This window comes from Tamandua tetradactyla, chromosome 20, assembly GCF_023851605.1.
Source record: "Tamandua tetradactyla isolate mTamTet1 chromosome 20, mTamTet1.pri, whole genome shotgun sequence".
NCBI lineage: Eukaryota > Metazoa > Chordata > Mammalia > Pilosa > Myrmecophagidae > Tamandua > Tamandua tetradactyla.
The window spans coordinates 48,656,021-48,673,972 of record NC_135346.1 but is presented as its reverse complement, the minus strand read 5'-3'; the positions used below and the strand labels follow the sequence as shown (position 1 = coordinate 48,673,972).

The 17,952-nt window shown below is 37.6% G+C and overlaps 1 protein-coding gene across 1 annotated transcript in view; it reads right to left on the bottom strand.

Moving 5' to 3' along the window:
- Positions 1-17,360: 17,360 nt before the first annotated feature.
- The window catches only part of LOC143664338 (teneurin-2-like), a 392,537-nt gene continuing 391,945 nt past the window's right edge, over positions 17,361-17,952 (bottom strand). The window contains exon 4 of the mRNA XM_077137987.1: positions 17,361-17,653. Coding sequence (XP_076994102.1) covers positions 17,361-17,653 — 293 coding nt within the window. The remainder of the gene's footprint in view (positions 17,654-17,952) is intronic.

Sequence of the window (17,952 nt, the reverse complement as noted above, 5' to 3'; positions counted from 1 at the left end):
TTTAGAATGATTTTCATAAACTATAAATATAACCCAGTCACTTATTTGTTAATAATATGCAGTGCCCTGACTTGCTTATTGGCACGCAATTCTAAGTTTCTCAAAATTTAGCCCAGGGTTAACTTCCCTGTCTCAGCTCCACATACCTCCAACTGTCCCTCCACCCCACCATTCTCTCCTCTTTTATGGCATTTTCCTTCAATCCCCAGTCATACCACACAGGTTCACAGCTCTGAGCTCACAATTCTGATATCTTCAGATATCACTTGCACAATTTCTGAACTGAAACAATTTTATCTTCAAGGCATGACCAAATATTAACTTCTTTAATAATGCAATAATATGTTTCATGTTGCCTATACTAGGTAGTTGGTGTTACACCAAGCCCCTTTCAAACAGTTTACTCATTTGCTGCTCACAACAAAGCCATGGATGGGTACTTCTACTTTCCAATGAAGAAACTCAGACTCAGAGAGATGAAACAATCTTCCAAGTCCAAAAAGCTGAACATTGGCAGAACTAAGCCTTAAACTCAGACACTCTCATGCCAAAGAAATATGCTCACACACTGTACTATTGCACCTCTTCTCACCGTTTAGGTCTTTTTCTTCCTGCTAGGATGTGTTACTTGAGGGCAGGGATTACGTGAAATTTATCTTTGTATTTTCAGTTCCCAGCATGTAGTAGATATTCAATAAATGTTTGATGACTTGTGTTCAAAATGAGTGATGCTGCAGTGTGCTGTAGTTAAAGGCATTCTGTGCCCGCAGACGATGATTGGGCTTCTTGCATATTTTGATCTCATCCCACATCTCTCATTTTGCTCCTCACATCACTCATCCTGGCTCATTATTGGCTTTGATGCCTTTCGCAGCTCCTTTTATCATAAACTCTGTGAGTCTAGGATGGCTACATCTCCATATTTACTGGAATAGACTTCCTAATTAATATTTAACTCCCTTTCCTTGAAGAACAAAATGAAAGCAAATATGAAATCACCTTTTAGAATCCCTTTTGCTATACAAAGCAGACCTCACATTTGTGAGCACATTCCCAGAAAAAGAGGACAGCCACTCTAAGTGGAAATGACCTCATCCGCTTTGTTTTTACCTAGGGTCAATGCAAGCATAGGCATTCACACTTCTGCCCAAGGAGCTGATGGCTAAGGGTTATGAAGAAGAGAGCAGATACTATGTATAATCACTGACATGATGAATCTATAAACTTTAAAATCATTTTAAATGGATTAAATAGGGAATCAGAAAACAGTAACACACACACAAAATCATTACTATGCATGAAGTATTTACATGTACCAGGCACTGTGCTAAGAGTTTGATATACTGTATCTCATTTAATAATGGCAACAAGAATAAACAAGAGGTATAGCTATTATCCCCATTTTACAGGTGAAGAAACAAGGGTTTCTAAAGCTTAGTGGTAACTTGCCAAGGTCATGGATCTAATAAAGGATAAGGCTAGGACTCAAAACCTGGTCTATCTGACTTCCAGATTCCTGCACTTAATAGCCATGTTACTCTGCCTCCTACGTGTTCTTACTACAAATAATGATATTGACACTGGGAGAGGATAGGTCCATTGCCCTCAGCCATACAGCTAGTTGGTGGCAGATCTGGAACAAGAACCTGGGACTCTAGACTTTTTCTACTCCTGTCTCTCCCATTAAGCTATTATATCATCATAATAGATGGAGTATATATACATCTTCTGTTTTCTTCATCACACCTGTTTTGTTTTTTACAGGAACAATATGGACCTTGAAAGGAGGTCATGGTCATGGGTATAAGTATAATTTTCCTAGTGAAGATAGTGATAGAAATCTTTCACATTTTAGACCATCAGGCTCGTTTAAAGGATCCTTAAGAAAATGACCCCGAGACACGTTTTGGAGACTGCTTTTAGTTGACAAATTTCAGTGAATCAAACAAAGGTATATGAGATGAAGTTGTTTATTCTGCTACCTTCAAAGCACAGAAATTCCTCGTTCTTAACCCACAATTTCAGAAGGAATAGCAACAATATTTTGCACCCTATTGTACAGACATATCTTTTTTTAGAAGGTGTAAAACGAATGACCTTCCCATCATTTCTCACGTTCCTCCCTGATTTGTTAACTTATCAGACTGTTGCTTCTTCAAAATAAAAGTGTCTGTTTTGAACTAAGCAATGGATACACATACACTCAATGCTAAACTTAATTTTTAATCACAGGCTCCATATTTTGCTTTACACGGATTGCAATAATCTCTAAGGCGCTGAGTTTTCTTCCATTAGTTATTTTTAAGCATTACAATATGTTCTAAGATTACTTTGAGACAAACTTTGTGAAAATAAATGCATAAGGACATAGATCTCTTAAGGTGTGGGGTTTTACCAAATAAGTTTTTTCTAAACTTTCATCTATTCAGGTTTGCCTTCTATTTAATTTTCTCCATTTCCCTCCCTCAATTCTCTGGTTTTGTGGTTCAACCTGACAAGTAATGTGCTAGATTCTGAAGAAACACATCTGGATAAGATGTGATCCCTATCTTCAAGATTTCTTATAGTGTATTGGAAAACATCCCTTCCTTCTTTAACAGGAAATGAGAAAGGATCCCCCAAAGACACTGAGTTCTTTATACTAAAGATTGACACATCTTCTTTACTTTCTTTTTACAGCATCATATTTTGATAACTACATGAAATGAGAGAAATAGATGGGGATTATTTCTCGATGATCAATAGTACACTTGCACACCAGGATTAAACCATATCTTTCTGGTCCTTCTCTCCCATAATCAGGGTTTGAGAAATATTCTAGAAACTCATCCCTCCTTGCATTTAACATCTAAATCCTCGTCTTCACTATGTGCCTTGAATCCTTATCATGCCTTTTAGCCTTCCATATGTCCATCATGGCAAGAATCTCTCAACCATTTCTCCAAATGCTCATTTCATGTTCTTGCTCCAGTGGAAATCTTGTTGTTCCCCGAGGACGTTGCTTCCCCTAAAGTGCTATCGAGTGGTGGTGGTTTTTCTTCCCTTTTCCTCATATCACTGGGATGAAGAAGCAGTATAGGCATATTTTGTATCTTGTCACAAGTAGACCACTTTCCATCATCCTTCTGTTAACATCCTTAGCTTTACTGCTATGATTCACAGACACCCCCTCTTACCTTCTCTGTCATTCCTCCTTGTTTCTGGCTCTTTGTCATTCATTCAGCAATCCTTTTGTGTACACTCACTGTTAGTTCAGTCCAGACATAGAAACCCCCTCCAACACCCTGACCTTCATTTATTTGAACTGTTCTCGCCATTCATTTTTTATTTCCTCCAGTCTCAGCTACCTACGCTCATAGTCAAATCTTGTCATTATCGATAGACACAACTTTTCCTATATCTCAATTTCATGCAACCTGCTCTCTAATCACCACTGCCTACCTTCCAAGCTCAGTCTCTCTATTAGCCCTTTGACACCCATTGGGATTTCCAATCAATTGACTCTTTGATATTGTTTCATCTCCGTGACATTCTCATGTTCATCCTTAGAATACATTTCATAGCAAATCATTATAATCATAATTTCTCCCTGTAATTTCTTTTGCTTCATGGTATTTGTTAATAGCTTGGTAAAACCCTAGCTCTAGTTAAATCAAACTTTTTGTCTACATTGTGCATGCACTTGTTAGCAGAATGTGGCTTAAAACGCACATACACAAAATTGACCATAATGACTAATGGCTTCACTCTCCTATACAACTTCTTCACGCTTCTCTCTTTGAGTCTCTAAAACCTTCTCCTCTATTCTCTTTCTCAGTTGATGACCATGGTTCCAATATCACTGAGAAAACTGAAATAATCAGTGGAAATCCTACAGATATCCACAACCTAGCTACCTACCTTCTCATAATGTATCCTTCCCACTCTCCTTTAAAGAGATGAACTTCTCATTTTTTGTACTTGTACAATAGATCCCAACTCTTTGTCTATCTTTAATCAATTTTTCCTTCTTCACTGGATAATTCCTACCAGCACACAAACATAGAATTAATTCTTCCATTAAAAAAATAAATTCTGACCCTCCTTCTCACATTTGCACCAAAACTCACTGGGATTTATCTTTATTTGGGTCTTCAGTTCTCCTTCTATCCTTTCATTCTCTATCAAGCCCGCCCCAAAGAGGATTTCACCACTAACAAAAAATTGCTTCACTTCAGTTTCAGTTGATGGAATTTACCATTTCAGTTGATGGATAAACCATACCTCCAGTTGCTCAGGCCAAAGAGTTGTGAGTCATCTTTGACATATCTTTTTCTCACACACTTATCTAATACTTCTGTAAGTACTACTGCCTCTGCCTTCAGAATATATGAGAATCTAATCACTTCTCACCTCTTTCATTGGTCCTGGGCACCATCATCTCTTGCCTTGATTGCTTCACAGTCTCCTAAGTTGCCACCCCACCCCTCCTTCTTTCACTCTATCTTCAACACAATAACTAGAGTGAACCTTTTGAATAGAAGTCAGAACTTGTTACTCTCCTCAAAACTCTGAACTCTGCATGGGTATCAACTGCCCTCAAAATAAAAGGTCACAGTTTTAAATCATCTACAAAGCCCTATGAAGCCTGACTTCATCTTTACCTCTCATATTCTTATTTTCTACTCTTCTTCCCAATTTGCATTCTGTTGCAATCACTCTGACTTCCTTGAATACTCCAGGACTATTCCTTCATCAAAACCCTCATATTAGTTTTTCCATCTATCTGGAATGGCATTCTCCCAGAAATCTGCATAGTCAATTCTTCTACACAGCAAATGCCCTTACCACCTTTAAGTCTTTGTTAAAATGTCAGCTTTTCTAGGAGACCTTCCCTGATTCTTCATTTAAGGCTGCAAAATGCCCACAACTATATACATCCAACTCCTTATATTCTCTACTTTTCCTTTTTCAATAGCATTTATCACTCTCTAACATAGTCTTTTCTTTCTTTCTCTTTTTCTCTTTACCCTCTCTTTTTTTCTTCTCCCAGTCCTTCTCTTGTCCCCTTTCTTTCTTTCCTTTCTTCCTTCCTCCATTCTTTCCTTCCTTCCATTTTCCCTACTCCCTCTTACCCTCCCTCCTTTCCTCTTTTCTTTCATTTATTGTGTATTTCCTATTCTTCTAACTAGAATTTAAGCTACAAGAGGTCAGGAATCATTTCCAATTCGTTCACTGATAGATCCTAAGCTTAACACATAATAGATATCCAATAAATATTTTGAAAGTAGGGAAAGTTTATGGCTAAATGTTGTTGCTTCTCATTACTCGATACATTGTGAGATTATCCTAGGGACCAGTGCAGGCACACCAAACTGGGGCCCAACAGGAACCATAATGAAAATCACATCACAAAAGCAAGAAGGGCTAGAGTGCTACTATGTGTAAGCCCGTATGATTTCAGTATATTTTCTGTGTTCTTTCTCCTCTACCCCAAAAGTAAAGACTACTTAGAGTTTGCTTCTGGCACTCCCCTCTTTACTTTCCAACTTTCTGAGGAAGCTTATCTATTTCAATGAATATGTGTGTGTGTGTCGTTGTTATGCTGTTGATACTCACATCAGTGTCTCCAATCCAGATTTCTTTCATGTTTCATTCTGAATAAATACACAACTGCACATATCACCTCTGTTCTTGGAAGTCTTCTGTTACTTGACAATGTCCAAAATGGGACTCCTGGTGAGTCCCCAGAGCCTGTCCTCTCTAAGAATTCCCTGTCTCAGCACTTAGGAATCTATGCAATTGCTAAAGTTAGAAACCCTTGATGGCTTTTTTCATAGACTCCTACATTCAAACCATAATCAAGCTTTGTACAGTCTACTCCAAAAATGCATCTCAAACTATTTATGTCTCTACCTTGTTGAAGGCTCCACCATTGATCTTAATATCCAGAAGAAATCAATTTAAAAAATGCTGAAGTATTAGAAGGAATGGGACTGCACATGCCATTAAAGGGACGAGATTGGCTTCATAGAGGATTTGGCATCTTGGATGAATTATTTGATGATAGATGGGAATGTGATGGATGGGTAGGCTTGGGGATAGTACTGCAAGCCAAGGGAACAGGATAAGCAAAGGCACAAAGGATGAAAGCACACTCTAGAAAAAGCAAGACGCTTAGTTGGGCTGGAGCTTAAAGTATATTTAGAGGAGAAAAGAGAGCAAGGGCTAAATCATAAAATTGGACTATATTGTGGAGAGCCTGAAATACCACAGTGGGGCAGATTAAGTTGATTTGTGTTACTTCCTGCCTTCCCAATGTGCCTTGTTGTTCACTGCCATAAATGTGTATCAGCGGAAGTAGAAGACAGCCTGCATTGTCTTAATTGTTCTGTACTTCACTGGGATCGTTACCATTCTGACTATACAAGGAAAGCCCAAGAATACAGGAATTTTTCGTTATTTTTTTCTATAACATCAATTATTAAGCAACACTGCATATTAGCAAAACCATATGCTTATTATAATAGTAATTGCTTCCACATGATTATTTTCAGAGTATTTCTTTATGTACTGCGATATTTATCTTACTGCATGCAGAACTACCTATTTTGTAAAAATTACCAATAGCAGGGATACCACTGTGTTTATGATTGCTAACCTCATTGAATCAAAGGCACCATAGATGGAGGAAGTTTTAAGAATATTTAATACATCATTTACTTGATTCTATCTCCTCAAGGTGCCTTGCAGATTGTCTTAGCAGATGTGAATTTCCTTTCATCATGTGGAATGCAATTCTATCCTTGGTTTGTTATAAATTAACAGTCTGAAATTGCCTTCTGCCCAATAGCTGAAATATTTAGTAGAGAAAAAAACTCCCCAACCTACTCAGAGTTAGCTTTTCTTATTTGGTTAATGCAACCAGTTTAAATGGTTCTCCAGCTAGCCTTGATTTCTGAGAACCCCAAGTCAAATGGTTTGAAAATAACACAGATCATATAATGTTCGACCTAGAGAAAAACTGTAGCATGATTTTGAGAAGGTAGCCAAGTGATTTTCACACCAATAAATGAACATTTCAAACCATCTGAATGGCTAACAAGGTACAACAGGAGGTTTAGGTGACTTACTCTGAGATCACTGCAGGCATCATTAAAAAGTTAATAGGATTTTTAAAATGAGAATTCTTACAATCTCATCTCATCTAGAGAAAAAAATACTAACCATAAAATAAGGAGTACAAAAATTATTTTTAAATAAGAAATACAAATGCTTATTAGTACGCACAGGGGAGTTACCCCACTACATTCATCCTAAAATAAATGAAAATCAGAATAACAATATTTTCATTGATAAAATGGAAAAAAAAATATTCATGATAGTTTCCATTGATTTCTGAGCATGATGAGTGCATGCGTGCCTGGATCATTTTCACACATGCTGGCAGAAGGGTAAACTTTCATATAAGGCAAGTTGTTAGAAAGTATGATTTGCATAACTTTGTATACTTTAACTCCACTTACAGGAATTTATTCTAAAATAATTGTTCGGGATGTGCACAAGAATTTAGCTATAAGGATTTTACCTATCACACAGACTCAATGATAAAACAAATTAAATGCCCAATGAAAGAAGACTGAGCAAATGCATTAAGTTCAAAGAGTACTATATACCCTTTTAATACCGTGGAGAATAGTTAATGCCCTGGGGAAATGTCTATAATGTATTTAATGAAAAAAATAAGGCTACTTAAGAGTTTGTTATCCATGATGCCGATTCTGTAAAAATATTTCTGGTTGGGTAGTTACAGGTAATTATTAATCTTTTCATGCTTTTCTATATTATCTAACCATGTATATAAATTTCAATATTTATGCTATATACTTTACACATGCATATTTCTATTCCATATCTCTTTTACTTTGTTTATAACCTAATTAAAACTCCACCTCCTCAAAGCTGCTCCTACTATACCAGTCTGCAGACATATATATATGTTTTCTCTTACTTCTCTACTGAAAATGGAGAGGCATTCATCTGTAAATGCACAGGGATGTTTGTTTTCTAAAACAAACAACACTAAATATTTTAATCTATCTGTGTAAGAAATGAGGATTGAACATAGGGAATTAAGAGAATACCAAATAACTCTAGAAATTAGGAATCTTACTAAGAAAAAGAAGAGTAAGATACGGTCAGCACAGATGGAAGACGATCATAAATGACCACTTAGAATGAGAAGTTATCCAGTTGTCACAAGATAATGCACTATCCAAATACTCCTGAGGAGAGACTGGATGCTCAGGCTTTCTATTCTGGGAAATAAAATGTCTCGAACAACATTCACTTAACATTTTTTGATATACTTGATTCAGAACAAAACTTTTGGCACTCATCTAATATATATACACTTCTGCTTTTATGTAATACATGCTATACATGTGTGTTTTTGTACTAATATAGTACATGCATTATAACACACTCAAAAATAGACATTTAAAAAATAAATTAAAAGACAATAAATAGAAATAGGAATGTTAATTTTTCCTGCATCCAAATTATGTTCAAACCCAACATTGGAAGTCATTTTGTTATACACCATCCTACCAATTTTTAAAAGAGTGAGTGAGAAATAATAAAGAACTTAGTGCACAGATAGGGTGAGCAAGCCTTCGCTCACTGCAGAGTAGACAGGAAATGTCTTGGGAGAGGAGAAAAGTTGGGAAGTGAGGAAGGACCTAGGAGAATATATTTGTACAGACAGAGAAGTCCATCCCCTACCAACTTATTGAGAGAGCTTCCAGGAAGCAAGAGCTCTCCCATGGGAATTTATAGAAAACAGGTCCTGTTACGTGGGTTCAGACTTGGCACTAGAAAGACTAGCTCACGATATGGCTGGCGAATGGTGTCCAGGATAGCACAATCGGCACACATGATCTGAGTCTTTAAAGAGCATGCTGTTTGGTCAAGTCAAAAGAAGGTCAACATGGGGAGTGGTGGGATCCACGGTGGCTCAGCAGGCAAAGCTCTCACCTGCCATGCTGGAGTCCCGGGTTCGATTCCTGATGCCTGCTCATGCAAAAATTAAATAAAGATCAACACAATCGACACAGGTCTTCCTTCCCTTAAATCATGTACTATAAAATTTCTATGGCACTCATTGCGGTACTTTCATATATGGTTTAACATTCCCATCTCCTCAAAATTTGTTTAATTGGTAGTTCTTGGTGTCTAGCTCTCTCAATAACATCTCCTATCCAAACCTGGCCCCCACGCACATACGATATGGGCACAGGCACATACAAAAAGACACACTCAATAGTTTTGCTCAGTGTTGGGCACCTAGCAGCCACTCCATAAATATTTACAGAAGTAAAATAAGGTTCCCCCAAATTACAATATCTCCTCATCCAAAATTACTGAACTATTCTTCATTGATATCACACAAAACATAGTTTTATTCTCATCATGTATGTGTATATTAAGATATGCTTACTTAAACAATGTGCATTATCTTCTAAGCATCAATTTCCTTAGGTTTCATTTTATTCGTTTCAAAAATCCTTTTGAAGTAGTGATCATGCACTAGTATATCCCTTGCAAAAAATACACTTTACAGAAATACTTCCCTAACCTCCTCTAGGACAAGGTTTCTCAGTGAAAGTCCACACCCCCCTTTTGATGTTGAACAGAAGCAAAAATAATACTGTAGCAGTGGACCTTTCCATTTCCCTCAGGATAGTATAAAACACCATGAAGTTACCGCTTACCCTAGTATTTTCCAAAGAATAGCATCTCAAATATCACATCCTTTGCATTAGTAAACGTGCCTGCATTCCAATGATCAGTTCTCTTCCACAAAAATCCTTGGGATGGTAAGAGAATGGGAGCATATTGCAATGGTAATGCTAGAGGTCCCTGAATAATACTCGAGCATCCTACTTTTATAATCATAGAAAAACATCTCTTGGTTTGGGGAGCACTATTTCGGACTCTCACTTGCTCTGATTCTCAGCCTTATCCAGCATTCCTCCACGTCCTTCTCTCTTGGAGTACTACAGGTCTTCACGTTTCCTGCATTTTCCTCTTCTAGCCTTAATTTTATTGCTTTCCACTCCTCTGTGACGGACTCCATAAACCACTTACCTGACCAAAACGGAACATAATTAGTGCTAAGTCATTTTCCTCTTTAAACGGCTTCCTCTTGAAAAGCCCAAGGGTTTTCCTCAATCAGCTAAGTAGCTATAGTTTTTAAAGTAGGTTTTCCCTCCATCTATTTCCTAAAAATCCACCTAGATACTTTTACATTAAAAGAGATTTAAGTATATTTGTTAAATCAAAGATTCTGTCCTTAATTCTTCAGACCCTGAGGGCATCTACTTCAGAACACAGGGAGGAAATATCACTTACTTACCCCTGCCCCCTCACACTTATGATTACTTCATTACTTTCCAAATTACATTGATATTCATGTGGTTTTATTTCATTTTGTTTGAGACATTTAAATTTACACCCCTCAAAAATTATTTTAGAAGCTGTGCACTGAAAAATAAACCCATTTCACTGATGCATCAAGCCTCTAACAAGGAAGTAAACATTACTGTTCTCAACCGATGGTAAATTGAGCTAAAACTGCTGATTTCGAACTTTCTTTCCACCACCTTTTCTCCAAAACTTTGCATTAGGTCAAGATTGCTAACTCTAGCGCCCACAAAGGCTAGGCTGGACACTGAGTTTGCAGAATAGCCTGGGGCGGTAGGGGGGACCCCAGGTGAACTAGAGGGCCTGGAACCATCCAGAACTGCTAGACTACTAGCACACAGGTCTTCCTTCCTGTGGATTACTGCTTCCTAGGGATTACTGTCTTCATCATCCAAGTCCATCCAGAAGGAAACCCGTCTCAGTGTTACTGGACCTTGGCGGTAATGGTATCACAATATTGTGACTGTAATTAACAGCACTGGATTACATACTTGGATATGGTTAAACGGGAAAATTTTAGGTGGTGTATATATTACTAGAATAAAAATTAAAAAAGAAACATAGGACACTTCAACACAGTGAACACTAAGGATAGCTATGGGCCACAGTTAACAGTTTATTCATAATGATATTCTTTCATCAACTGTAACAAATACACCACTCATGCACAGTATTAATAGGGGGAGGTAGATGGGCTCTCTGTGTTTTCTGTAAACCTAAAACATCTCTAATGAAAAAAAAAAAAGCCAAAACTAAAAACTTCTACTATGAAATCTTCCACTTTAAAAATATTGGTTACTAGGGTAGTGAAACGGTGGCCACAATGGCAGAATTCTCGCCTGCCATGCCGAAGACCCGGGCTCTATATTCCCAGAGCCTGTCCTTGCCAAAAACAAAAAAGTTGGTTATTAATCTAAAAAATCCTTGCACTGAACAAATAAAGCAATCCACAAACTAGATTCTGCCCATAAACTACCATCTCCTGCCACTGACTCCTTCAACATTCCTCAATACTGAGTTTAGGGAAAACAGCATTTTAAGTAGTTCTTTAAGCTAGCATCAAATAATACTCAAAAGTATATCACAAGTAACAGTTTTACCCTATGTCTAAACATACATATATAATGTCTTATTAAGTTTTATAAAATCAAGGATTTTATAGTCTAATATATACACATTTCTACCATATTTACAAATCATAACTTGACATTTTCTCCTTCTCCTCACCAGATCCCAGATTCAGAAAGGGTATTTGAAATGTCTCATTACTTTTCATATGCTCTTTTCTAACCCTTTTTAGTTTGGTATTATTTTCTGTGCAGGTTCATCCTGGTTTGGTTGTCCAAAATTTATACTAGGAATTCCATTAATTTTAACTCATTGTCTTCATTCCGTCAATAACTCACTCACGGCCTACCTTTCTCATCCATTATATTAATTTAAATTGATCCCTGACAAACAACAACAAAAAGAAAAAGTGCCTCTTCTGACTGAAGGGGCTTCTGAGTGTGAATGGACAAAAACATTCTGGCTCTCACCCTTTAATTTTAAAAATATTACCTCTTTTTTAATAAGGTGCCTCCACAGCCTCTGATGTCAAAATTCTGACATCGGGAACGGGAACGCAGCAGCTTAAAACCGAATGATTATCCAAGAAGTCCAATACCTCCCCAAAGGCCTAGAGATTACAGGTGTAATTGGCAGGCTGCCCTTGCCTAAAGTAAGGCTTAGTGCTTCATTGTATTTATTGTATTTATTGAATAGAGCCATTACTTGATAGCCTCTGGGAACACTGACAAACATGAAAGAAACTACCAAAGAAAGAGAGAAATATATAGATAACTGAAGTCCATGCCACTAAAGTTTACAATCTGGAACACGCAGCACTAAAGTAAGATACCTAAGCTTACACTCCTCTAAGAACTGTGTTCTACTTTAAAAGTAAAGTAAGCACTGATTAATTTGCCAACACCTAAACCTCTCTAAAGTATCACCCTGGTCTGCTTGGAAAGTATCAATCCTTTCACTTCTTACTGATTATGCATAATGCCATGTGACCATGTGATTTTCCTAAATTTTGCTTCTGCTTCTATATTAGCATCTGCTGTATTTTAGTGTTAGGATAATCGTACATTTAAGTCTTCCATTAATAAACTTCTTTTTTAATAAGGTACCTCCACAGCCTCTAATACCTGGACTTTCAGGGAATTGAACAAAGGTTATTAAAATCAGATCACCCTTTCATTTAAGTAAAGGCAAGATTGAGAAGCTATGACACTTTGTTCCAATGTCCTTTATGCTCTGCTATCTGTGGTAACTCATTTCATATTCTTCTCTGTAAGTGCTATTCTTTCAAATTTGCAAGTATTATAAAAAACCACCACCATTTGAACTAATTGTCACTAAAATGGCTTTAAAGTTTGTCTTATTTTCTTTCTTTTTTGGGGGAGAGGAGGGCTTTGTTTTTAAAAGATGGAGACAATATTTTCTTTAGGTACCAATGAAATTTTTTCCATAAAATTTGGTTGGAAAAGAGATCATCGCCACATCACATCAAAAGTGCAATTAAATATTAATATATTGCTTGGTTGCTACATCTCTAACTATTTTTACTCCTTCCTTTCTCACTTTTATTAAGACAAAATTTATGAGTTCCTGGCTATATCTGGAGCTAATAGTAAGTTTTCATATCTGCTGTAGGCACTCTATAATTTTTACATGTGGGATGGAAGAGAGGAAAGTAATAAAGAGAATTATAACAAAAATAAATAAATTTGAAATTCTTCAAGAGTAGTAAAGTGGAGCTTGAAAAAGAAAAAACTATCAGGCCTTGTATGTTTAGTGATGGGTACTTTAAAGCTAAATTTACTGAGGACCTGTGTTTTGGCGAGAAAGGAGGAAGATTTAAGAAACTCACCTCAAGGGCAAATGAATGAAACTTGGTTGGCGGTAGCAACCTACAGTATCCTTGGATACCGAGAAAAAAATACTTCCTTCCCCTAGGATCCATTCGTCATGCCTCAATTACCATGTAGCAAGCACCTGGGCGTCTTCAACCCCCCCCCCCCCCACACACACACACAAGACAGAAGACACACCACCGACCTCTGCCGTGAGGACTCACAATGTAACAGAGTCCGTGTTTCACAAACACGCTTCATACAAATCCATTATGTGCCGAGAGCCAGCTCGTTTTATAAATGCATCGCATGAAATGCAGTGGAATTAACCCAACGTTTACATTTTCAACCCTAAAGTGCATTATGAGAATTATAAATTTCCCAACTGACAGCAGATGAAAATGAATATTGTCCTTATTTACTTTGGGTGGAAGCGGAGAGGGAAAGAGATGAATAGTTTTCACAGAGCTTTTACCAATGCCAGATTTAGTTTTCTGTAATTTCTGCCTTCCTGTCCTATGGCCAGGCTTATTTTCTTTGTCCTTCTATATTTTTTCTTTCTGTATTTCCCATAAAACAACTAAAACTAAAACTATGCTGAAAAAAAGCCAAGGATATTTTTAAGTCCCCAGGGTAAAGGAAACTGCCTAAGGGAGTCAAGAGTACATAGACCAGATTTTCACAGTGTGTGCTATCCCACATTTTTAAGGAGGCAATTAGTTATTCTTGTGTTTCAGTGACTGTCCCATTTTCTCCAAAACTCAGGTGATACGCAAGGCCTCAGAGAGGACATATTTTAAGTGGGACATTCATTACCAAAAAAAGGTATGATTCTAATTTAAAATCACTGGGAAAGCCCTTTCTATGGCTGCAGTCCAATTTTATAGCTGCAAAACAGTCTGTTCTCAGCTTTCACTGCCATTTCCAACCAAGTCATTGTTAACTCAAAGACAGTATAAGAGAACTTGGTAAGAGAACCTGACGTCAAGAGCTCTCTCTCTACTTAAAACAACCCAAAGTCAGAAAACTGTTGATTTGGTGGTACAATGAGTCTAGGAGGCAGAGCTGACTACAGCAATAACAATGAAATGTCTACACTGCAAATCAAAAGACCAATTCAACAGTGTGTTCACTAGGATGGGACTGTTAAGTTATCTGTGGGTCACTTTTGCTACAGTAGCTCAAAGGGAAGCCCAATCAACATCAGCCTAGGAAGAAGTCCTGGCAAAGGCATGAATTTTATTGCATGATTTTAAATGCAGGATGCACATTTCATTCTATAGAAAGGTAAGCTGGTTTCTGAGATCTGTCTTTACTTGCTAACTACGCTTAGCAAAATCACAACCTGGAAATTTTTTTAAAGGGAGATTTAAAATAAACACCGTAAAAATCGATGTACCCCAAGATCCCATGATAAAGTATGAAATACAAACATATGGTCTCTCAGAGAAGAGTTATTTTATGACCAAACATTCTTACAATCTAAAATTGAAGCGAAGAGCTGCTTTCTCAGAAGTATAGATTCTTGTTACTTCTTCTTCAAGAAAGGCATGCCTAAAAGGTTATTGATTTGGTTCTGAAGGACACAGTGTTTATTATGGAGGAAGCCATTGCTGGGTACAAGTGTGAGAAATTAATGATGGCTTTGTAAGTGTCCATGCTGTGGTGTGGAACCAGTGGGGGCAACTGTCAATCTATATGATAATACATTCCCAAACTTCATAAAATCAGTGATGTGAAAAAGCATTGATTTCTTTGTGAGCTAAACAGAATTTGTCAGAGAGAAAGAGCAAGAAGTTTACTGAAGTTAACCTCAGGCTGCAGAGTAGCTTGCACTTCACTTTTTATTTGCTTAAAGACTTTGTGATGTGACGTGTAAAATTTCTTATTTTTATTTCTGGCCGAAAATGAGAACATAACATGCATTATGTGCATCTTTTGAATTTGTGAAGTACTGAAAACTTTAAAAATGAGAGAAGAAAATACATTCTACCTGTACATTTTTCAAATAACCATCTATCTTCTGGCTTGAACTCTGGCTTCAGTACCTTTTTTGTACTCCGCCAGACACACACAAAAACAAGAGTTGCCTACTGCTTCTGGGTTCATTTTTCTTTATGCAATTCTGACTGCATTATAACTGGCATTGCAGGAAAAATCGAGATGCTAGATGCAAAGGTTTATTTCCTGTCAGTAAGCAAGGGAGTTATATAGACTCCCCCAAGATGAAACTTGTTCAAATATAATGTTTCAAATAATATTGGAAAACAAAGGTATTATCAAAGACATTATTAATTATAAACATCTCCCATCCATATCACCACTGGATAAATCCAAGGGCAAGTATTTATTGCTCCCTCTGTTTCACTGGAAACCCTGCCCGGCATATTGCTTGAGAGTTTAAAACATATATAGCTTAAAAAAAGAAAAGAAAGGAGGAGATTTGATAAATGCATACAAATCATCAGCTTCCAATACAGAAGACTCCCATGAAACCAATTAGAAGACCAACCATGGAAGAGTTATTAAAATATCTTGTTTAATATGTACCATAGGTTCTTAGATTACACGTGATTTTATTTATTAGGCAATCACACAACGTCCATTTAAATAGTATCTGCCATACTCTGCATTTGCAAAACGACATCAGTAAATGGATTCAATGCATGCCTTTCTGAAAACTTCTAAAAGTGATTTCCTATCAAATAAGCACCTTAGAGTGTTGAATGTGCCAAGTGTCAGAATTCTGTTAAAATTCAAAAGAAGTTAAGTACAGATTTTTCCTTGAGTGTACACCTTGATTAGCTACATGAACGGAGGCATAAGACACATCCCTTGTCCCTACTGCAGAATAAATTATTTCAGAACTAAACACAAATTTAAATGCAACAAAATGATATCTCCTTGAATATATGTGACTTACCCAGGAAACGATGTATTTTCAACACAAGTTTGGAGAAAAAATGATACTTAGTTGTGCTTTAGCACTCACAACAAGCTGTCAGCCCACAAATTTCTTTTTTTTTTTTTTAAATGCAAGAAATACATAAGGTTACTCTAGCAGAAGTTTTTAATATTTTATATAAACATTCTTAACGGATCTACATGTAAACATTTTAATGGTAATTCTTTTAGCAAACACACAATATATTCAGGACGAACCAAACAGCATTTGATGTTTTCTTCATGAATCAACTGCACCTAATGCAATTTATCTTTTAATAGATGTTTTTGGCTAAGCACAGTCTGAGTTGCTAAGAAATCCACAAATAAGCACCTTATCTCTTTAATGACTTGCTTAGGCTTCCCTATATTTACTGCTTAATGATCGGAGGCATTTAATTTTCAAAGTTTCATTAAGACCCACCTACAAAGCTGATGGATAAGCAATCATGATTTGAGATGGAAGATGTGGGAAGCCATTAACCTACATAGGTGCCGAGGGGAAAGCAAACATATAAGAGAAAACTTTTCTGAAGACAAGCCTCTTCCTATTTGTCATTATTAAACTCCAGAGCATCTGTTCCAAGTCTGATGTTCAATACGGATATGAGGCATTGCCGCCTGGAAATGAAAGTCTAAGATAAGGTAGGATTCTTAAGAGATCTTCATGAAAAAAATAACCCAGGTTGCCATTTACTGGGAAGGGGAGATCAATACGAAGACCTAGAAACTCGTGGAGAGAGGACATTTCTAGGTATAGGTCACAGTTTATCAAGTTGCCTCTTTTGCAATGTAATTTACTTGCTAATAAGACCAACAGACTATCCCTGAATACCGTGTTATCATCAAAGTGTGAGTTTAAAATTCTCTTCTCATTTCTTGCGCGCTTGAGACTTGCCGGTTTATTTTCCCCCAGCTCAGAGTAGGTGGACGAGGTCGGTTTAAAGGAAAATGAATGGTTTTATATGCTTCGTATTAAAAACAAACACAAAAACAAACAGAACTCCCCAAGCCCCACATTGTGAGCAGCGCCCAGAACACAAAAAAAGGTATTCACGAAGCAGGCCTACCGTTCTCATCATCTGACTTATTTTCGTTGTCAGAATCGGTCAGGGTCAGGGCTGAGTTTTCGCGACTGGACAGGCCGGAACTGCGCCGGGATTTTATCCCTCTCCCCCACAGCCTGATGGCGTGCTCTGGAGACATCCCCCCCTCCGTGTCGGAGTCGCCGTCGGACCCCGTGCTGAGGGAGTAGCCCTGGCGAAGGATGCCCATGTCGGAACAGTAGCCGCTGCGGTGCGGCGAGGGCTCACAGATCCCCAGTTCCGCTAGGGTGAAGTTAGTTCCTAGGGAGAAGGCAGGAGAGACACAGGTTAAAACTGGGGGCATGCTTTCCCTAGCTAAGATCTAGGCTTAGGACAAGCCAACACTCCCCCCCACCCCCACCCCATTCAACAAGTCTGTCGGGTTTGTCATGGTGCACAGGAATGGGTCTCGGGCAGGAGTAGTCGAGATATTGCAGCACATCGAAGGACGAAATTTTACAAAGCAGACATTTGAAACTAGTCCTAGTCCTAAGACGGAAAGCTGTTTTGTTCCAAAGAACCTGAACTATTTTGACACAGCTGTCTAAGTAGCTCCATGG